At 37.8% G+C, this 24,135-nt stretch overlaps 1 protein-coding gene across 1 annotated transcript in view; it reads right to left on the reverse strand.

Annotated features, from left to right (window-relative positions):
* DMD (dystrophin) overlaps positions 1-24,135 on the reverse strand; it is a 2,372,918-nt gene that overhangs the window by 350,601 nt on the left and 1,998,182 nt on the right. Inside the window, exons 58-59 of the mRNA XM_004386236.2 lie at positions 12,859-12,979; positions 11,949-12,217 (exon numbers count right to left, since the gene is read on the reverse strand). Of these exons, the coding sequence (XP_004386293.1) occupies positions 11,949-12,217; positions 12,859-12,979 (390 nt within the window). The remainder of the gene's footprint in view (positions 1-11,948; positions 12,218-12,858; positions 12,980-24,135) is intronic.

The following is a 24,135-nucleotide window of genomic DNA, read 5'->3' on the forward strand; positions in this document are numbered from 1 at the left end:
GGATGATGGGAAAAGGTGGAAACAGATAATGGTAATGGTTGAGCAACATGATACACATAACTAACGTCACTGAATTGTACACGTGAAGAATATTGAAAAAGCAAATTATTTGTTACATATAAACTTAAAAAATCCCATTGCTGTTGAGTCCATTCTGACTCATACCAACCCTATAGGACAGAGTAGAACCACCCCATATGGTTTCCAGGGAGCGACCGGTGGATTCAAACTGCCAATCTTTGGTTAGCTGCCGAGCTCTTAACCACTGTGCCACCAGTACCACAATTTAAAAAAAAAATGGCAGAGGCAAGGGAAAGAAAAAAAGAGTTGAATGGCCTCATCTCTTCTGAATGTTCTAGATTTCAGAAATTCTGTAAAGTACTTGTTTATAATCAGAATGTTTGGCAGAAAATTCTGAGGAGAATTTTTTTATTTCATTGTTGTTGCTGGCAAAAGTGATAACAAAGTGAAAAATTTTGTGACAAAATAATTTTAAAGTGTTTATACTGGGAAGGCGGGGTAAGCTCTAGGTCACTGAAGCAACCCCAAAATTGTATCAGTGCCATTAAAATAATAACAGGAAAACTGGACTAAATAACTATGAATGCCCTCCATGAAAGAGATTTAGAGAAGAAGCCATTATTCAAGTTTCCTGAGTAAAACTATGCTCCCTACCTAAACTATCAATCACGTTAACAGGAGGCCAGCCATCTGCGTTCCTTTTTAAACGAAATGCTTTGGATGTTGATAAATATATAGTAAATACTGTATTTATTACTTGTAATTGAAGGGTTACTAAGAATGCACAAAATATGTGTTTATATACATATTCAGTGTCCCTGGAGCCACAGCATCAGTATCGCCTGTTAGCAATGCAGATTCTCAGGCCCTGCCCTAGACCTACTGAATCAGAGACGCTGGGGGAGGGCTTCCTTATTACAAGTTCTCCAGGTGATTCTAAGGCTAATTTCTGAGAACCACTGCCATAGAAAATTCTTGACATTCTCAACGATTATGTCTGGATAACTTGAATCCCCAAACTCAAAAATATCTAATCAATTCAGACTGTTAAAGATTCTATAACTATAAAACCAAAGTCACTAACAAAGCCATTTTCTCACTAATAACTATCATGCTCTTAGACCTTTTCGTTATCTCTTCTTTGCCATTACCAATTTCAATAGGTGGCTTAGGGATGGGCTGGGGAGACTGAAGGTGGACTTCCCATAAAGAAATAAAAGTTTTATCACTTCTAAAGAATGATTGCACACGTAAGAACAAAACAGCATTGAAAAAGTCATGCTGAGATATGGAGGCTGAGTGTATTGCTAGGTTACTTATCAGTTGTAGGGGACACTATAGGTGCCCTGCCCAGATCCATGTTACCTGGTCTGAGCATCCATCCCCCAGTTGGTTGTTAATGTCTCTCAGGGGCCCTGGTGGCACAGTGGTTAAGAGTTCGGCTGTTAACCAAAAGGTCGGCAGTTCGAATCCACCAGCTGTTCCTTGGAAACCCTATGGGGTAGTTCTACTCTGTCCTGTAGGGTTGCTATGAGTCAGAATTGACTCAACCACAATAGGTTTTTAAATGTCTCTCAGTTGTCTCCCTTCTCCAGAGGTGGCCTCTGGAGATAGGGGCTCCCTGGCCCAGGTTGACTCATGCCCCCAGGGGCAGGCCACAGCCAGTGGTGTGCTGGAGCAGAGCCCAAGAGCCAAATGGAAATCTCTTCCTAATTCCACATTTGGTGACATCAAGTTGGCAGCTTGAAGTCAACCGTGGTGGGAGTATTTACACGATGAAAATTGGAAAATGCTACAAATCGGGGTTACCCCAACCTCAGTGCCAGTTGGTAAATATTTACCAGCACATTGCTGGCCACAGCCAAAGACTGATGGATGTTGGGATAGAAAAGGGCAACTCTCTTGTGTGGTTTATGATCCAGAGCCCTCTCCCTATTTATCAGGACACAAAGCTAGACTGAGATCACATACTTGCTTGGCTCCTTTCTCTACCATACTTTCCGCTAGTTCCCTTACAGGCTTCTCCTGAGAGCACACCCTCTACAACCCATGTCCATCTAGATCCCTGTTCTCAGGCTGTTTCCAGGGAACCGGACCAAAAACACCAGTTAAATCATTAGTTAAGTGACTGCAGCACAAAAGCCTCAAAGAATATGGATTTAAAATCAAAAGAGTGACAAGTCATGGACCTTTGGGGTGGCACTGACCAGATGAAACTTTGTGTGAAAGATGCAATTGAAATGGCAAGGGTCGATTGTTTGTGTACATGTACATAAAAGAAAGAAGCTCATTAAAATCATGCTTCTCAAATTATTCCTTCATAGTCATAGGTGAAGGTACTGGAGAATTCAGTTTACTTATGATTTTAGAGAAAAAACATTTTCATAGTGTTGTTGTCGTTGGTTGCCATTGAGTCAGCTCCGACTCATGGTGACCTTACGTACAACAGAAGGAATCATTGCCTGGTCCTGCACCATCCTCACAATCGTTGGCATGTTTGAGCACCCAGTTGCAGCTACCGTGTCAATCCATCTCGTGGAAGGTTTCATATTAAAACACCACAACTACATTATTGAGATCACAAAATTGACATGATATTTTAAAAATAAAAGAAGAAACATCAAAGAAATTTCAGGCTCATGGATAAAGGAGTTGAGCAGGTGGGAGAGGGAGAAATCGGGCTATGTCTCCATGGTCGTTAGGAGAACTGAAGTCAAAAAGTTTAAGGAGCACTTCTTTTGGGCAAATGCTTTTTATAGAAAAACCAATAGTAAATGTAAAATATAAATAAAAATATCAATTTTGTTATGAAAAAAATCTTATTAGGAAGAATATTTCTTTTCTTAGGCTCTATTAAAATGAGAGGGGGTATATTAGCATTATAGGCACATCTGTTCCCGTTAATACCCAGAAAACTGGTTTACCAAGAACAATGATTCAATGCCATTGCTTACCTTAGTTAATGGAAGGTTGTGTAAGGCATAATACTGGTGTCAATGTTAACCGTACAATTTTGAAAACTGTAATTGCTGAGCATGACAGGAACACGGCAGGAGCCCACTCCTTGGGTTACTTGTTCTTAAATCATTCCTTGTTGTGCTTGTGGTAGGAGAATAATATAACTGTGAACTTTAAACTTGTTACAACCTTGGTTGATACCAAGGGAGAATTAAAAAAATATATTGGCTGTGCATTGCCATTTTCTAAGGAAATATGGAATTTCAGTTAAGTAAATAACTCTTATATTTTAGAATCCTTTCTAGTTAATGTGGTGTATGCACACATACACACAGGCTAATAAAAATGCTTGCTCCCTCAGCTTGGTGCTAAATAATAATAGTCCCAGGAAACTAAGATGCCATTAATACAATGGATGAAGTAAATTAAACATTCACACTCTATAATGAGATCAGACCTCTCTGGGTATAGGTTTTAACCATATCATAAATGAATGAGTGAATGAGTGCTTAGATCCTTTAATGCTGATATTATATTACTTAAGTTTATCTTTTGAATAGTCTTTTATTACCTTAGATTCTTGAGGGATAGTATTTATAATTATTACCGGCAATGAACAAAGCTTCTGGACTAAATCCTCAGTAAGCAAGATTGGCATATTAAAGGATCAGTTTTTGATATGGTTGTTTTCAAATAGTAGGAAGGATGATATTCTTTAGAGAAATTTTTTATTATCAAATTAAACACTTCTTGAGGAGAATAATGTCAGATGAACTCATTAGCTGAACATTTTGATTATTCATGTTCTCCTAAATGTCCCACGACCAGAAGAGGAGCTGTATAATTCGGATTTAATACAATAACAATAGTAACCAATTCTAGTTTCTTCTTTTATCACAGTCCATCAAAGGAACACAAAGAAGTCCACATTAAAACAAGCTGAATAATAAAAAGGAACGTGTTCCTTTTCCAACTGTTGTAAAGCCTCTTCTTATCTTTAAGCAAAGTTCACCCAGTGATTATCTTATTTATGAACGTAAAAGCAGAAGGATGTTTCTCTTATTAACTAAATGCCTTTATGTTTTGAAAGTGCAAAACGTCTTGAAACAGTCAAAAGAAAGTGTGTTGAATGTCATCAACTCATTTCCTCCCACCCACTGTTTTAAATCGTTTGCTTGGTTCCAATGTATCCTACACTTACATAAGTTGTTTATGAAGAGCCAAATTAATAGTCTTTGCAATTGTTTTCATTGGAATTTGGAGAGCTGACAAATGAATTAGTAGAAAATGGCAATTCTACATGAATTAGCTTTTAAGTCTCCCTAAGAGGCTGATGCAGAACTTAATAAGAGACTTATTAGGAGAAGTAGGACAACTTAATTCAGATTGATTATAGACTTCGTGAAGACAGCTGGGGTTCAAATGAAACTGAAAAAGAACTTATATGCACTTCAAAGTATGCTAAGCAGATGTCTAAAACAATTACTCCACTTTGCCTTTTCAGAACTTTCAAAGGCGGGATGGGAATAGCATGGTAAACGAAGGTTCTATTTGCCTAAGTCGAGGTAGAGACTTAAAACACACACAGTGCTCTCTAAAATCAGATGCTTTGGGTAAGGAAAGTGATTTGACATTGCCATCCTAAGTAATCTTGTAGCTTTATAAACAAAGCAAGAAATGAGAGGAATACATGGGAACTATGTAATAGGCTTTCCTGGCAACAATAACTTACAATTAATTTTACAATGTACAAATAATTCGGTCAGGATTTTTATGATGATTAATTCCTACTTTAGTTTCTCAGCTCTATTAAAGCCAACAATAACCATTCTATTTTAAAAAATGAATACCACACTTTAAAAGTATATGGAAGACCTTACTGTAATATGCCTTCTTATAGATGTTTTCCCAGATGTTAAAGGCCAAATAATATGCTTTTAAATATCACAATTGAAAGCTTTGAAAAGTAGATAAAACCGTGGCTACTCCATATGACAGGCATTGATTGGTTCCACATTTAACCCAGATTTATATTTATAAAGGATTACATCTTTTTTGTTGTTTGTATTTTCTTCTTGATCAAAGGCTTACTTAATACACATAGCATTTTTATTAAAAACAATAACAAAAGCCTCCATACAGCAAGTCATTTGCCATTAACAACAATTAACAAAGTATTAATAAGTTTCCTTCTTCCTACTATGGGCAGTGCACCTAATTCGTTATGAACTTATCATTCCTTTATTCAGAGCTCACGTATTTTGAATCATTCTTTGGGCTGTCCCTGCTTATAATGGCTCTGTCTATCCATGTATCCCCTAACTCTTTATAAGAAAGGATTATAAACTTTTTCTACAAAACTCGTATATAATAAATAATTTGAGACTGCTTTGTATAAATGATAAATATAACAAAATTAATAAAATAAGGATAAAACCTCAGAAGCCATCAAGAGGAGAAAAGCAGCAAGGGAAGACAGAGCTACATACACATGGCTGCAAGATTTCTGCTTGCCAAAGTGCAGATGAAATTCTAATACATTACATTACATTTTACATTATCTATCAGGAGGAAACATACTTGGTTTTCTCAATGTCAAATTCTGAGATAGCATTTCTTTGACAAATTTCTGAAATAAACGAAGACACAAAGACTCGGGATGGTAGGCATGAAGAGATGCGTTTGCCAGTTTTCTCCTTAGATGTGAAAGCTGAACATAAATAAGTAAGGATTGCATGTAGTGGACCAGGGACTGTAATGGTGGTTTCATTATACTCCCTGGTCCACTACAAACATCATGAAATTAATCTCTATTAGAATTCCAAAAAGGCTTGCTCAAAATATTTCATTGTACAACTTTAAAGAAAGGCTCACAGAATCCTTGCCTTGACTTTTCACAGTCAAAAATGTCAATAAAAAGTCAGAGAAAAAAGTAAAATGCATAACTACAGAGATGTAGTAACTTTGCATATTCCAAGACGGTAGCCTGGGAGAGTTTAACAATGGTGTGCAAAAAACTGTGTTTAAAGTCAGTGGGTAAACTAAACTATGTGAAACATTCCTGGCTCAAGAATGATGTACTATTTTCCCTCTAAAGAAATCATGGTAGATTAGAACAACAACAACAACGACGAAAGTACCGAACAACTACAACCCACAAACTTTTTCATATCAGGATTATTCTTTAAAAAAAAAGTTCTATGTAGACTTTAGGTTCAAAAGTTACTCTACTTTATTAAAGCCTGAGATATTCTACTTCTAGATCTACCTAGAGCACCTAATGATTCAAGGAGTTATTCTTATTTCCCGTTACTACAAAGAAAGTAGAATATTTGTGCAAATAACTGTTTGTGTTATTTCCAGTAAAGTGAGAGATCAAGATTTTGTTTTTAAAATGTTTGTTAAACAATATAAATAATGAATTTCAAAAGTCAAGAGGCATACAGAATTAAATTTTTATTCTGTTAGTGAGCTAAATATATAAAAAAAAAACAAACAAAAAACCAAACCCGTTGCCATCGAGTTGACTTTGACTCATAATGATCCTATAGGACAGGGCAGAACCGCCGCACAGGGTTTCCAAGAAGCGGCTGGTGTATTTGAACTGCTGACCTTTTGGTTAGCAGCCAAGCTCTTAACCACTACACCATCAGGGCTCCTGTGAGTTAAATAGTCAGTAGCAAAATTATGTTCCTTCCTCTTGGTTGACTATATTTATACTAACCTGAAGATGATTTTCTGTTGTGTGCCATCGAGTCGATTCCAACTCATAGTGACCCTATAGGACAGAGTAGAGCTGCCCCGTAGGGTTTCCTAGGCTGAAATCTTTACAGGAGCAGATTGCCAGGTCTTTTCTCCTGTAGAGCCACTGGTGGGTTGGACCCATCGAACTTTCGGTTAGCAGCTGAGTGCTTAACCATTGTACCACCAGGGCTCCTTTGAAGATGATTAGCTAGCAATAAAGCAATAATGCTTTTTTCACAGAGTCCTGGGACTTAGTTGTTATGGCTTTATCCATTCTCCAAATCTGAAAGCCATATTTGCTAATGAAATGATATAATGCTAAATCTTACAGAAACACATATCCCACAGTCACTTGAATAACAATTTCTTTAACAAATAAGATCAGGATGGAGGGATATTATGATAGGGTCACTAGGGGTAATGAACATGAACTCAGGCGGGTATATAAGTTGTTATTCTGGCTGGGTGCCTAGCTCTCAGTTTGGAGTTCCCTACAGCAAAGAGCCTCTGAAGGCTTAAATTGCAGGATAAAAGTGGCAACAGTGGTTTTAAGTACTCTTCTACTTCTTTTTGAAATAGGTTTTAGTTAATCAAATTCACTTCTTGTAAACTACCACCACCAAATTTTCAGAGTTTCAAAACTGGTGTCATTTAGATGCAATGGAGAAAAAAGGATTTATTTATTTTATTTCTATCACAAAACTGAAGAGGAACTACTGACGTAAAATATATATATATGTACATATATATATATATACACACTATATGGAGCCCTAGTGGCTCAGTGGCTAAGCGTTTGGCTGCTAATCAAGAGGTCGGCAGTTCAAATCCACCAGCTGCTCCTTGTAAACCCTATGGGGCAGTTCTACTCTGTCCTATAGGGTCACTATGAGTCAGAATAGACTCGATGGCAACAGGTTTGGGTTTTTTGGTTTATAAATATTATATATATACATATATATATATGAATTCACATAATCTATAACATTAAAATATGCGTAAATTACCTATACTAGTTTAGAAATCAAAATAATCGCATCTATTATGACCAATAAGTACACAAATACTCAGATAAGTACCTAACTTTAAGTGTATCTATGTCTGAGAAAGATAGAATTGTTGATATACTTAGCCTCTTTTTAAAGGAAATATCTAACGTTTATGTTTTGCCATTATTGGAATCAGAATGAGAGCTTTACCAATTAACGTATGGGAAGAATGGATAGGAGAGAAAAACTGAAGAACTGTAAACAGAGTTGGGTAAGGGCTAGATGCTAAGTGAGCTGTTTCATTTTTAGTTATTTTTGATTATGGAATCATGCTACTACATACATTCCCTGTCCATACTCAGTATCCTACAAATGCTCTGATGTGACGGATATGGTTAAAAACAAATCTTTTATGTCTGCTCTAATACCTATATGTTCTGTCACTTAATTGATTTTATTGGAGCCCTGGGGGTGCAGTGGTTAAGAGATTGGCTGCTAACCAGAAGGTTGGCAGGTCGAATACACCAGCCCCTTCTCGGAAACCCTATGGGGCGGTTCTACACTGTTCTATAGGGAATCAACTTGACGGCAATGGGTTCGGTTCAATTGATTTATTGATTAATTTAGTTCCTTCGGGACATTCTCCTTAACCTATTTCTCATTTTCAGAGAAGCCTTTAAAAAAACTAGTTCCTACGTATCTGAAGAAAAACAATATTTTAATGCTAAGCATTTTAAATGCAAGGCAATACATTTCAAAACATTATTTTAATTTTCAGGTAGACAGAATGTTAAACCACTGCTTTAAATGTTAGACATGTGGTCATAGAGTGTTGGGGTGGAAGGGATTTTAGAAGTTATAGAGTCAATGTTTTAATCATTAAAAAAAAGCTTCAGCTACTATTTCAATAAAAAGCTATTCAGTTCAACATTAGACTGTAAGTTTCATGAGGGCAAAGACCAAGTTCATTTGATTTTCAACTACATATCTAGTCATTGCATGCTGCTGTTGTTATCTGCCATCGAGCTGGCCCCCCAAATCATGGTGACACCATACACAACAGAACAAAGTGCTGCCAGGTCCTGTGCCATCCGCATGATCGGTTGTGGATGGGACTATTGTGATCCATAGGGTTTTCTTTAGCTGATTTTTTGGAAGTAGATTGCCAGACTTTTCTTCCTAGTCTGATTTAGTCTGGAAGCTCCACACACAAGCAACACACAAGCCTCCACTGACAGATGGGTGGTGACTGCACATGAGGGGCATTGGCTGGGAATTGAACCCAGGTCTCCCACATGGAAGGTGAGAATTCTACCATTGAACCACCAATACCTCATAGCACATTGCATACGAAAAAACCAAACCTGTTGTTATCAAGCTAATTCTGACTCCGAACAACCCTATAGGACAGAGTAGAACTGCACCATAGGGTTTCCAAGGCTGTAACCTTTATGGAAGTAGACTGTTACATCTTTCTATCTTTCTCCTGCAGAGCGGGTGGTGGATTCAAACCACTGACCTTTCAGTTAGCAGCCAAGCGCTTAACCACTGGACCACCAGGGCTCCTTGCACATTGCATAGTAGCTCATAAACCAATTGTTGAATGTGCGAAGGAAGAAACTAAATTCAACTCTTTGTATGTTGCTGGCACTGTGGTAGAACCTGGGACTTCAAACATGTATAGCATGATCTTTACTTTTAGGAATTTCACTTTCTATGGGGGGGGGGGGGAAGGTAAGTAACTTGCTACAATATATGTGAAATTTAAGTGTGGAAATATAAGCATATTCCGTGAACTATGAGAGCACCACATTGAGAGCAGTTTCTTCGGCTTGATGGGAGTTGGGGGTGGTAGACGTTCAGGGAAAACTACAAAGACAGGGGATACTTGAGGGCTGAGTGAGAGTGTACCAGGCAGATAAGGTGGAGTCATCCAGGAAGAGAGAAGAGCATTTGCAAAGGCAGAGAGTTACGATCAAAGATGGCTCACTTGGGTGATGTTCAGAAGGTATTGAACCCCTTGGAGGATGGGAGCTACAGTTGGAGAGTTAAGCCAGGGCTAGGAAGAAAAGGGCCACCTATGCTCTTCATGGAGCCCTGGTTGCCCGGTGGTTAAGAGTTGAGCTGCTAACCAAAAGGTTGGTAGTTTGAATCCACTGTCTGCTTCTTGGAAACCCTATGGGGGCAGTTCTACTCTGTCCTATAGGGTCGCTATGAGTCAGAATCGACTCGACAGCAATGGGTTTGGTTTGGTTTTTTCAATGCTCTTTATAAGGAGCCCTGGTGATGCAATGGTTAAGTGCTCCGCTGCTAACCAAAAGATTGTTGGTTTGAACCCACCCAGCAACTCCATGTGAGAAAGACCTGGCGATCTGCTCCCATAAAGATTATAGCCTAGAAAACTCTATGGGGACAGTTCTACTCTGTCATATGGGGTCACTATGAGTTGAAAATAGACTCGACAACACCCAACAACAACATCAATGCTCTTCATTCATTGGACTTCATTCTCTAGGCAACTGGAAGCCATTTGACACAATGGAATTTATGTTTTTAGAAAGATCCTGCGAGGAGCCTGAATTGGAGTTGGAAGTTGTTATTTCTGCTTAAGGCAGAAATAACAGTGAAACAATTGTTCATTCATTCGTTTATTAGCCAAACATTTAAAAAAAGCAGTTTCTATGATAGGCCAGGTACACTGACTGGGAAAAGGAATTTAAAGATATATATAATGCAATCATCTAAGTAAGAGATGCTGAGGGCTAGAACAGGACATTGATTAAAAAGAGAACAGAGGTTATAAAAAGAGATTTTCTGAGGTAAAATGAGCAATTGTGTCAGTGAAAACATAGAAGGATTAAAGAATACATGTATTATCTCTAGCCTGGGCAACTTGTTAGATTATGATCCAAGAACTGAAATAGGAAACACAGGATAGGTAGAAAGGGATAAAGACAGGGGAATGGAAAAACAGGAGAATGAATGAACTTGGTTCTAGAAGAGTTGCATTTGTGATTCCAATGGCATATGGCTTAAGAGATCAGAAGAGGGATTCACACTAGAGATTTAGATTTGTCACTATCCATGGCATTTCAAACTGGGAATGTTTATACAATGAAAAGAGTATTGGGCCAAGGTTAGAAACTTGGGCTCACCAACATTTAAGGGTGGGTTGCTGTTGCTGCCAAGTGGACTCTGACTCATGGTGACTCCAGTGTGTAAAAGTAGAACTGTGCTTCACAGAGTTTTCAATGGCTACTTTTCAGAGGTAGATCACCGGGTCTTTCTTTTAAGGCACCACTGGGTGGACTTGAACTTCAAACTTTTGGTTAGCAGCCCAGTGCATTAACAGTTTGTACTACCCAGGGACTGAAGGGTGGGCAGAGATTAAGAATTTAGTAACATAGGACGAAGGAGTAGAACATGGACAGAATAGTGCCAGGAATGTCAAGGGAGAAGAGAATTTCCAGAATGAGGAAACGAGTGTAGGGCAGAATTTAACTTTATTTTGAATTTGAATCTAGAAAGACTTCTGTGGTTTTGAGACTACATGGGTAAACAAAATATGTTTCAAGCTGCTGATTTTCAAAATGTACTCCCAAATATGTATATTCTTCTTTTATAAATATATTAACCACCTTTGTACCCCATGGAAATTTAACTTTGCTCTCGGGAAAGTATTCCAAATAGATAACATTTCCTCGTATATGCAGTGAGCTAATGCAACCAAAAATTGTATTATATACACTGCCTTCTAAGGGAAGGGCAGCATTAACAGCCTCATTTCACAGTACCATAACTTATCCAAGTCAAATAATTTAGTTAGCGTAAAGGCCAAAAGCTAGACTCCAGCTCTTGACCAAGTGTTGTATTTTTCTTACTTTGATAGTCAGTAGCACAAATTATATATATTATATACATATAAAATCATAGCTTTTCAATAAGAACATTTAAAATTAATTTCCTAATAGTAAAATCAAAATGATTTTTTGGCCTTGTAAATTTTTAATGTTTCATATCATATCACTGAAGACAGACAGATGATTATATCTCACTATCTTCTCTTGGAGGAAATACCACATGTAAGAAGACTTTGAAGTTGTAAAGGCTGGACTGATTTCTATTTCTTAAGGCCCCTATTTTTAACTTTGTGAGAAGAAAACGGGGCACTCAAGTTCAGATTAGAACCTCTTCTGAGTTTCTCAAAGGGCCCTGAAGCAAAGCAGTAGAGGGTACCTTGACTTTTTCGAGGTGATCTTGGAGAGAGTCAATGAGGAGATCACCCACAGGCTGCCAGGATCCCTTGATCACCTCAGCTTGGCGCAGCTTGAGGTCCAGCTCATCTGTTGCCTCCTGAAGTTCCTGCAGTCTTTCAAGGGCCTCGTCTATTTTTCTCTGCCAGTCAGCAGAGTGAAGGTTCAGTTTTTCCCACTCAGCATTGACCTCCTCAGCCTGCTTTCGTAGGAGCCGAGTGACATTCTGGGCTCTCTCCTCAGGAGGCAGCTCTAAATTAGCAATATGACAAGACGACAAGGTTTTAGGGCACATTCGTTTTTGTTAAAAAAAAAAAACAAATAACACTGTTGAAAAGGTCATACTGGAAGAAACAAAGAGTACAGTTATAACAAGAAGCCAACTTACTGATTCATGGCTCTTTTAGACTTTGGCATTAATTTTGATACAGTCCAGCACATATAAAGTCTGTCTTGCTAGGTAAATCTGTTCTACCTTATTATCAATCAGATTATCCAAGATTCATTTAAGCTATTGAGTAGAAAAATGTTAGGACGCACACTACAAGCTCTAATTTACTTCAGTCAGGCTCTTAAATTGAAAATTAGCTTGTAGGCTTTGTAACAGTAGAATTTCTCCTCACAGATAAACTCCTTTTGTTTATTATTTTCTAAATGTTTCAGTAACTGATCACTAAGCTCTTTTAATGTTTATTTATGAATGTGCAAACATATTTATGCCGGGTGGTTTATGATTCCTTATTCTTAGTCAACATCTATGTTTAATTTGAATTGATTTCATTTAACCTAGAAAATATGAGTGCTATACAGACTCTGGCAGCCAGAATGGATGGGTCGCTCTGTCACCACTGATCCTTCTATCAATATGTTATTACAGTTCCACATTCAATTACCTCTGGGCTCCTGGTAGAGTTTCTCTAGTCCTTCCAAAGGCTGCTCTGTCAAAAATATTCGTACAGTCTCAAGAGTACTCATGATTACAGGTTCTTTAGTTTTCAATTCCCTCTTGAAGGCCTGTGAAATGAGATGAAAAGAAACGCTTATTTGGCTTGTGGCATTCTACTCAAAATTAATCCTGGGTGCTCAGAATTTGCTTATGAAACTCCCAGGTCAATTTCTATCTTCATTATTTACAAACTGATAATCATAAAATGATAAAGAAAGCTGTAAGAATCTTTCTGTTAATCGGGAAACAACTGTGTGAAACTCTCTCCTGGGGAGGAGGGGGGAGCTTTCAAGATATGCTAATACCCTTTCATTTAAGATAAGAGTGCTTTGTTTATATAACCTGATTGCCAAACTTGAAATCTAGAGCTAAAGTTACAAGGTACGTTTCGCAAAACTCTAACACGGCTAATGAAGACTTAAAAGTGCCCAAATGAAATGATGTACAGACTGTAATGGGAAGCCTTAAGTGCCATTTGGCAGAATTGTGACGGTGTGTGGATGTATATAACTAATCCAGTTGATAATCACCAGATAGTTCTGTCAAAATGGCTGACAGTGAGTAAAACAGTGTATTAATAGTAAACTGAAAACACTTGGGTACTTTTGAAAAAATACCCATTACACTATCTCTTATGACCTCTGTGAGAACGGTAGAGATGTTTTGAGGCAGTATGGAGGTAGAATTTGTGGGAACAAGTTTCTATGAATAGAAGACCTAAAAAGCATGTCTTGAGGTCACCCTAAAGATGATCAACTTTGATTTTGAATCTGTAATTCTCCTTGACATAGGGGATTAAAAGTAAAGCAAAATACGTATTTTCTGCCATCAGAAAGTTTCTAGACCACCTCTTCAGACAGGGATTGGACTGGACTGTGGGACATAAAGTGATACTCGTGAGGAGTGTGCCTCCTGGCTCAAGTAGATACAAGAGACTAAACGGGCAGCTTCTGTCCAGAGGTGAGATGGGAAGGCAGAGTGGGTTAGGAGCTGGTTGAATGGTTATGTGGAATTAGGGGTGGAAAGGAGGAGTGTGCTGTCACAGTATGGGGAGTGCAATTAGGGTCACGTAACAATGTATGTATAAATTTTTGTACTGGAAAAAAATTAAAAAAATTAAAAAAAAAGAAAGTTTCCAGACCAAAAGAAGGAAGAAAATGAACACATTAGAAGCTGAGTGAAAACGATCAGTTCATATATAGAATGTTAAAAAGGTTATAGGACATAGCGTGAGGCTAGGGTAAACTAACAGATACCCTGAAACCATGGAAGATGGTTATTGACCCAGATTCCTTGATCACAGAAGTGAAGATGTTAATAAAAGTATTAAGCACCACATCACTGCTAATAGATCAGTGTAATAACAACAGTAATAATAATTGCCTTGATCTAGGATCCACACTGTCTTTCAATTTTGTCTTATTTCTCTAGAAATGTTGCCTACTGAATTTAAGCCCTGTTGTGTTACTGGGAGAAAAATCAGCCGTCTCTCCCTTAAACTTCAGGTATACCATTATGTCACAGCAGTGCTCCAGAACTGTATTGTATGACATATTTATAAATAAAATCCTAATGGTGCTCATCATTCAAAGGAATCCCGAGACTGATACTTTGTAAATTGATTTGTCTCCCATTGTTATTTATATGTTAGTAGAGAGAGGCAGGTGTTTGAAGCAAAATAATGGAGTTCTATAAGTGGAATATTAGGATTCAGCCTGTGGATGGAGAGGTAATTTTTGTATAGTGGAATAGTTCTGCACCCTTGAAATCATACAGGGTAAGTGGGTTATTTACTCTGCTTAAATGTACGACCGATTCTTCTGCTAATATTTCACTTGAAATCTGTTTGTGTGTATGTGAGCTCACATATGTGTTTGTGTGTATACATTTCCTATATTTTTCTCATATACTTCATTTTCCCAAGGTCAAGAAAATAAATATTATTTTGCCTAGTTTCTCTATTTGGGCTTAACAGGAGGCAACAGATACTGAGATTACTAATTATAAAAATAATAAGAAACCAAAACCCACTGCCGTTGAGTTGATTCCGACTCATAGCAACCCTATAGGACAGAATAGAACTGCTCCATAGGGTTTCGAAGGCTGTAAATCTTTACCGAAGCAGATTGCCACATCTTTCTCCTGTGGTGGGGCTAGTGGGTTCGAACCTCCAACCTTTCAGTTAGCAGCTGAGCACTTTACTCACTGTGCCACCAGGGCTCCTTAAAAATAATAATAGCTATCTTTATTGAATTACTGTATGTCAGAGGTTATACAAGAGACTAGAAATACAAAGTTGAATAATAAACAGCCACTTATGGTGTAGTGGTTAAGAGCTATGGCTGCTAACTGAAAGGTTAGCAGTTTGAATCCGTGGAAGACAGTAGCCTCAAAAGTAAGTTGAGTTGAGGAGTGAGTTGGAGAAGGAGTAGATGTTTAAAAACTATTTGTTGAGTATATATATATTTTTTTTTTGAGAGGAGAAAGAGGAAGATAAGAAAGCAGGGCAGAGAGGATCACAAGGTAAAGGGAAGGTATGTTTTTTAGGATAGGGATGGTTTACACATAAACTGTAAGATGGAAGCTAGCATTAGGGTGACCAGTGTCCTTGTTTGCCAGGGACTCATGGGTTTGTTAGGATTCAAAACTTTCAATGCCCGAACTGGAATAGTCCCATGCAAACGAGGACAGTGGTTAGGCGCTTGGCTCCTAACTGAAATGTGGGCAGTTTGAATCTACCAGCCGTTCCTCGGGAGAAGGATGTGGCAATCTGCTTCTGTAAAGATTTACAGCCTTGGAAACTCTATGGGACAGTTCTACTCTGTCCTATAGGGTCACTATGAGTCAGAATTGACTCGACAGCAATGGGTTTGGTTTTGGTTTTAAGGACCATCCGTTATGGGAGAACACTTTTTTGCCCCTCAAGTTATTGCCAAGGGCTTAACTTCATCACAGCTGCACAGCTCATTTCTTAAATATGAGTCACTGAGGATTAAAATGAGTCAAAAGAAAAGACAATGGAAGTTCTGTCATTACAAAGACATAACAACTATTATTTTCACGTCATTGCCTGAAACTAAGAAAAGAAAGTGGATGGAAGAGAGGGTTAAGTGATTATACGTTCAGAATTTAGGAAGATTTAGACTAAATCCAAAAAAAGGTTAAAAAAAAACCCAGAAAAAAGGGAGAAATAGTTGGTTCAAGAAAACAAGACAATAAAGAAAACAATAATGTTTTTCATAATATGGGCAGAGATTATAAATGCAAATATGCTGTTATTGACATGGTTATATGAAATGGTTCTACTCCATTTAATCACTCATCAAATTTCGAGTACCTGGTACTATGTACCAGACACTGTTCTAGGCAATGGGCATCAGTAGTCCTTGTAGCATGGAGCTTAAAGGAGATTGTCTTATGTACTCAAAAAGCATATGAAGATGTTGCATTTTAAAATACTGGAAAATAGATTTTTCAGTATCTACAATTTGCCATAAACTGTATTTTTTTGAACTGATATCTTGTTTGTTGATTTTAAGTCAAACTGAAAATATGAAATTGAAGCCCCAAACCACTGTTCAGTATTGCAATATTTAGGAGAAAATTGTTTTCCAAAATACATCACCACTGCCCCAGTAAACACACCATCTACCAGTGATCTGAGAGATCCCTGACATGCCAAGAGGCAGGTAGAACACAGAAGCAAGCAAGCAAGCCATAAACTCCATTTTATAATACAGTCTATTACATTATAAAAGGTAGGAAAATGGAAATATTTTTAACCAAAACTAAGAAAATTCAGTGTCAAGAGCCTTGATTCTTTGATGGTAAGTGTCTTGTCTCTCAAAGAAGTTGCATTTGAAAGAGGTTTGGGAAGATTTATAATCAGATACAAACTGATTTTGTCTTACGGATTGTGCTAATATTTTAATTCAGACAGGTTGATGCATTCACGTGCTTCTGTGAAAGAGGTATCCGACACAGAGCCCTTCCCCCATACACACACAGCATATATCTTTACGATATTTAGATGTTAGTATTCAAATGTTATGATATTTTCTTCCTGAATCTCTTGAACAGATAAAATTATTTTCTTTAAAACCTACCCTCTCCCCCATATCTTCCTCTGCACCCTTTCAAGATAGCCAGGCCTAAGGACTTACAGCACTTCTGTGAAAAGGAAATAATATTCGGTCTGTTACTATAAAATTATAGTAGTAAATCTAAGACCATTTATTTTAAAAGTTAAATTATTTATACATCAAATATAAAGACCAACTAGGTGAATGATTGATTGTTGACTGATTAATTCATTCAAAATATTTGTTGTCAGTCTATTATTAAGATGTAGAGAAATAAGGCCTGACCTTTTCTTTAAGGAGTCAATGGTTTGGTTGAATGGGTATGTTTGTAGTATACGCCTTTATACTGACTACTTTACTGATGCAAACTGAGGTACAGATAAGTTAGGATTTACCTAAGTTTCATTAGAAACTTAAAATCTTGAAATTCTTCAGTCAGTTTTGAAAGTGAATGGTAGCAAAAAAATAAACATTCCCTGAATTATAATAACTTGGAAGTTACATAAATAGAAAAATCCTAATGGTCATGAAGCAAATCAGAAATTTAAAAATATCTAGAAGGAAGAGAGAAGAACCAAATCATTGGATATTTACTTATTTATTTTTAACAATCTCTGCTCTTCTGTTTCCAGGAAAAAAAATAGGGTGGATATTACCAAAAATACCCATTAAAACCACAAACAGAAGTAGCTTAAAACCAAGTGTGGTGGAGATGAAGATGTGGTATTGATTTGCTTGATGTACTGTGGAAACGTAGAGGGGTGGGATGAGAGGTCTGGGCACAGGTATTGGCATGGCAGGGAGCAAAGCTCTCCTGCTTTCATCCATAGAATGGGGATGAAGCTGTTATTAGTATGGGTATAAGTAAAAGCCCTTGCTTTTCAAAATACAGATCTCTTTCAATCATGTACAGTTTCCCCGGAGCTGAGTTTTTCATATAATCTCATCGAATATTTGTGTTATTCAGAATGAAATCTGATGGAATGACTGTGTTATTTCCATATCTATTGCAGAACTCTATGGAACCATCCTTGGAGGCAGACTGAGGCAGGGAAAAGAGCACTGTTATATGTTACATGGTGGCAGTTTGAGTGGAAGAGAGAGTCTCTGCCAGGCATCATTATTAATGATCAAAATAATATCACATTATTATGTGATATAATAATGATATAACATCTACTGGCACATAATAGATGCTCAACAAATATTGTTGCATAAATAACAGAACAACCAGTTAGAAAATCAGAGTGTGTGATATGGAGGCTAGGTTGATTTAGATGCAGAACATGCTGGCAGATCAAAGCCTGGCCTCCTGAATTTTTACTAGGGAAAACAATTCTGTCAATGAGGAAATATGGAGAGATCTTATCCTGTCAATGAGGAAATATGGAGAGCTCTTACTCTAGGACTACTCTTATGTTCCAGGTCCAAAGTCCAGTGTAACCTTTGAGTTACTGGGTTAAGAGGTGGCTCTATTATCTCTGCCTTCTTCAACCTAGTGATTTCTTTCCTAAATGAGACATTCTTGTCCAAAAATTCAGAAGTCCCACGGTTTGAACGACCAGATGGGGTTTTTCCTCTAGTCTCCAGCATTAACTGGGAGATGAGAAAACAGTAGACAAACCCTAAAAGGAGTGATCCAACAGTGATATTTAGCAAATGGTTACTGAGCAGGCATAGAGCAAGTTAATTAACACAGTCACATCTGTAATTTCACCAGTACTTAATAGTTCTGTCATCCTATATTAGCAATCGAGTTCCCATATTATTTCTACCTTGTCTGTGTTGTTGTTAGCTGCCATCAGGTCAGCCCCTGACTCATGGTGACCTTATGTACAATGCAACAAAATGCTGCCTGCTCCTGCTCCATCCCCATGATCGGTTGCTGATTTGACATTGTGATCTATAGGATTTTGTCTGTAAGCCTCCTATATTGGTTTTGCTTCTAATAAAAAAGCTGTTGAATACTTCTTGTCACCATAATTATCTTCCTCATTTAAAGGGCCACCATATTTATTGAATCTCAAACATATAAGAAATATTTTACCAAATGCCGACTTAGAGACAATCAATGCCCAGTTAATTTAAAATCAAAATCTTGGAAAAGAGCAAGATCCAACAATGTGGTCACTGGAGTAATAACATGGTAGGGTGACAAGAATTACTTGCCTCCAAGAATCTAAGGAAAATTCATAGGCATTCATGAAAGAAAAAATAATTGAAGGAAGAAGGAACAGAACGAATAACAGACAGAGAGAGGTTTCCTTAAATATTCACTTGAGACAGCTAGTATTAGAGAAGTTATGAAAATGGGATACATGGGCTATAAAGAAAAGGTCATAATCGTCCTTAAATAAGATGGAAAAAGTTCCATCTTATTTTCAGTCCACTTCTGGATAAGAGTGAAGATATGGGAATACAGTATCGGATACATCCAGCCATTGTTTTAGATAGTTAACAGTGTGCATAACAATGTTAATTTATAAATGTGATTAAAACAAATTCGAAGCAAAGTTGACAAGTAATTGGACATATTTCAAACCTGAAATTAATTGTTTAAAATCTAATTGTCCTCAGTGAGAAAATAATTTTAAGTATTTCGGGGGAAATTGTGTTTCACAAACTCCTTGTTGAGATTTATTTTTCTGGAAGCCTTTTAAAAGAAAAGTTGTGTTCTCTGACATCAAAGGCAAGGGCTAAAATAGAATCTAGCCTACTTGCAGGTATGTGATACTATGGTGGAAGTTTAGTGCCCACACAGCATCTTGAACAGCTGTATGACTCTCATTCCTAACACTGGGCTGCTTCCAACAACCACTGGAGAAGTCACTTCTTACTGATAATAATGTTAAGTTCTGAGCTGACTATAAGAAATTGCTAGTGAAAGCTGAATCTGTTCCCATGGCCATTTAGAACATTAGGTCTTAGCTGATTGGGCTTAACCCTAAAATTTGGAAATTCCTTCTGATGTGAAAATACAGATGGATGATTATTAGGAAAACTTGTGACAAATTAATTTATATCCATTCTCATGAGGCTCAGCCAAAAACTGAGATTGTCAACTGTAAGTGGTGAATAATTTCTGAATCATACCATTTGTCTCTGTCTATCAACATAAATCCAAAAGCAGAACTCTTGATTCACTCCATGCATATACCCTCAAACATGCTCATTTCCAAGTCTTTCCCATCTCCATAAATGTCACCATCATTTACCCATTTGTTGAAGCCAAATACCTCAGAGTCATCCTTGACTCTTTGCTTTCTCTCATGCTCCACATGCCATTCATCTTAAGTTCTATCAGCTCTGCCTTCAAAATAAATCTTGAATCCAACCCATTTTGTACCAAGTCTATCATTTCCACTTTAGTTCAGCCATCATTGTCTCCTTGCTAGATAATTACAACACCCCCTAACTTTCCCCCTGCTTTCAGTTTTGCTCCTCCTACAGTCAATTCTCTATACAGTAGCCGAAATAAACCTTTAAAAGCACAAATCAGATCACATCACCCCTGCTGAAAAACCTCCAGCGATGTCTCATTACATTCAGAATAAAATCCACCTCCTTACCATGGCCTACAAGACTGTTCATGCTCTGGTCTTTGTCTGTCTCTATAACCTCCCACTGTCTACTGCTCTTATTTTCCTTTAGATACACAGCCCACATTGCTGTTCCTTGAACATGCCAAAGTTGTTCTTGAACAGCAAAACTGTTTGCTGCTCCTTCTTCCTAGAAAGGAGTTCCTAGGTGGCACAAATGGTTAAGCACTTGATTACTGAGTGAAAGGCTGGCAGTTTGAACCCATTCAGAGATGCCTCAGAAGAAAGGCCTGGTGATCTGCTTCTGAAAGGTCACAGCCTTGAAAACCCTATGGAGGACAGTTGTACTTTGCAACACATGGGGTTGCCATGAGTCGGAAACAACTGGACAGCAATGGGTTTGAGTTTTGGTTTCCTCCTAGAATACTCTTCACCCAAGGTCTTGGCTTGTTCACTCTCTCACTTCAAACAAGTCTCTCTGATCACATATAACCTCATTAGAGAGGCCTCTGCCCCTCAGTCTCTTTATCCCTGCTTTGTTTATTTTCTCTTCAGAGTACTCACTACTCTCTGACATGATTTATATGTTAATTTATTTGGTTTACTATGCATTTCCCTCACTAAAATTGGAAGGTCCAACAGTTTCTCAATAAACTAAAAACGGAACTACCATACGACTCAACAATTCCACTCCTAGGTATATACATAAAAGACTTGAAAGCAGAGACTCAGGCAGAGACTTGTACACCAATGTTCATTGCAGCACTATCCACAATAGCCAAAAGGTGGAAAGAACCTAAACGCCCATCAACAGATGAATGGATAAACAAAATGTGGTACATACACACAGTGGAATATCACTAAGCCAGTAGGAGAAATGAAGTCTTGATACATGCTACGATATAGATGGAGCTGGAAGACATTATGCTGAGTAAAATAAGTCAATCACAAAAGGACATATTGAATGACCACACTCATATAAAAAGACAAGAACAGGCAAATGTATAGAGACCTAAGTTTAATTAGTGGTTACCAGGGGTGAAAGTACTGAGTTTTGGTTTACGGTGATAGAAAAAATCACATTGATTAAGGGTAGGATTGCACAGCTGATTAATGTAAGTGCTGTCAATAAGTTGTACACCTGTAAAAAGTTGAACTGACAGAGGTGTGTTTTAGATACATTTACAACAATGACAAAAAAAAAAAAAAGAGTAGCTGCTGAGGCTGCTTATATACAACCAAACATCTCATGGGATTCATTTCCTTGGTTTGGAGGTTTAGGGTAATGGTTTCATGGGACATCCCAGTTATTGGCCTGGTAATGTGTTTAGTGCTTCTGTTCTACCTCCTAGTTTGTTGTATAGTGCTTGAGGTCTTAAAAGCTTGCAAGCAGCCATTTAAGGCATACCAATTGGTCTCTATTCACCTGAAGTAACAGAGGAAGCTGGAGAGTCAGATATAGGAGGAGGATATGGAATGTGTGGCTAATTACCTCCATGAACAACTGCCTCCTTTGCCATGAGACCAGAAGAATGGGATGGTGCGCCGCTACCATTACTGAACATTTTTTTTTAATAACAACAGAAATTTATTCTCTCAAAATCTGGGGGCTAGAAGTCCAAAATCCAAGTACTGGCAGTGTTAGTTCCTTCTGGAGGCCCTGAGGGAGAAAATCTGTTCCGTGCCTCCCTCTCTGCTAGTTTCTAGTGTCAGCTGTTAATTCTTGGCCTTCCCTGACTTGTAGTCACATCACTCCAATCTCTTCCTCTGTCTTCCCATAGCCTTCCCCTCTCTGGGTTCATTATTGAACATTTTGATCAAAGATTTCATAGAAGAATCCTGATCAAAAGGGGGAAAATGTAGAACAGAATTCCAAATTCTCATGGAATCCAGATTTTCTGGAGTCATGGAGGCTGAATGAACCCCCAAAACTATTGCCCTGAGATAATCTTTAAACCTTAAATCAAAAATATCCCCTGAAGGTCTCAGACAGAGCTGGAGAAAAATGTTGGAGAAAAAACAAAATTCTAACTCACAAGGAAAAAAAAAAAGACCCGACTTACTGGCCTGACAGAAACTGGAGAAACCTGGAGAGTATGGCTCCAGGATACCAATTTAGCTCAGCAATGAAGTCACTCCTGAGGGTCACCCTTCAACCAAAGGTTAGACAGGCCCATAAAACAAAACAAGACTAAATGGGCACACCAGCCCAAGGGCAAGGACAAGAAGGCAGTAGGGGACAGGAAAGCTGGTAATGGGGAACCCAAGGTCGAGAAGGGGAGAGTGTTAACATGTCATGGGGTTGGCAACCAGTGTCACAAAACAATATGTATATTAATTGTTTAATAAGAAGCTGGTTTGTTTTCTGAACCTTCATCTAAAATACAATTTAAAACAAATAGGAGTATTAAAAAAAAATCCCCTGAAGTCTTCTTAAAACCAAACAATAGTTTAGCTTAACTAGTAAAGAATGTCAGCCTTGAGGGTTATGTTCTTTTAAGAGCTATCTATATGGTATCAAATTGACAACAACAACTCAAAATGTTAGACAGGAACCTTAGGGGCAGTGAATATATCTTAATGGAGGAGGAACAACACAGAAAATGAGGATGAGAATGATTGCACAACTTGAAGAATGTAATCAATGTCACTGAATTGTACACGTAGAAATTGTTGAACTTGTGTGTGTTCTGCTGTGCATATTCTCAACAATAAAAAATAAAATAAATTATTAAAAAAATTGGAAGGTCCATCACATGAATAGACATATGCACACCCATATTCATAGCAGCATTATTCACAATAGCAAAAAGATGGAAACAACCTAAGTGCCCATCAACAGATGAATGGATAAACAAACTATGGTACATGTGCACAATGGAATACTATGCAACGAGAAAGAACAATGATGACTCTTTGAAATATCTCACAGCATGGATGAATCTAGAGTGCATTATGCTGAGAGAAATAAGTCAGTCACAAAAGGACAAATATTGTATGAGACCACTATTATAAAAACTCACAAAAAGGTTTACACACAAAAAGAAATAGTCTTTGACGGTTACGACGGAGGGGAGGGAAAAACACTAAATGGATAGTAGATGAATGGTAACTAGGAAGGGTAAGACAGTATACAATACTGGGAAAGTCAGCACAACTTGACCAAGGCAAGGTCATGGAAACTTCATAGACATATCCAAACTCCCTGAGGGACTGAATTATTGGGCTGACGCCCGGGGACCTTGGTTTCGGGGACATCTAGCCCAATTGGCATAATATAGTTTATAAAGAAAATGTTCTATATCCTACTTTGGTGAGTAGCATCTGGGGTCTTAAAAGTTTGTGAGTGGCCATCTAAGATGGTCTCACCCTGTCTGGAGCAAGGGAGAATGAAGAAAATCAAAGACACAAGAGAAAGATTAATCCAAAGGACTAATGGACCACAACTACCACAGCCTCCACCAGACTGAGTCCAACACAACTAGATGGTGCCCAGTTACCACCACCAACTGCTCTGTCAGGGATCACAACAAAGGGTCCCAGATAGAGCTGGAGAAAAATGTAGAACAAAATTCTAACTCACATTAAAAAAAAAAAAAAAAA

This window comes from Trichechus manatus, unplaced genomic scaffold (genome assembly GCF_000243295.1).
Source record: "Trichechus manatus latirostris isolate Lorelei unplaced genomic scaffold, TriManLat1.0 scaffold00159, whole genome shotgun sequence".
NCBI lineage: Eukaryota > Metazoa > Chordata > Mammalia > Sirenia > Trichechidae > Trichechus > Trichechus manatus.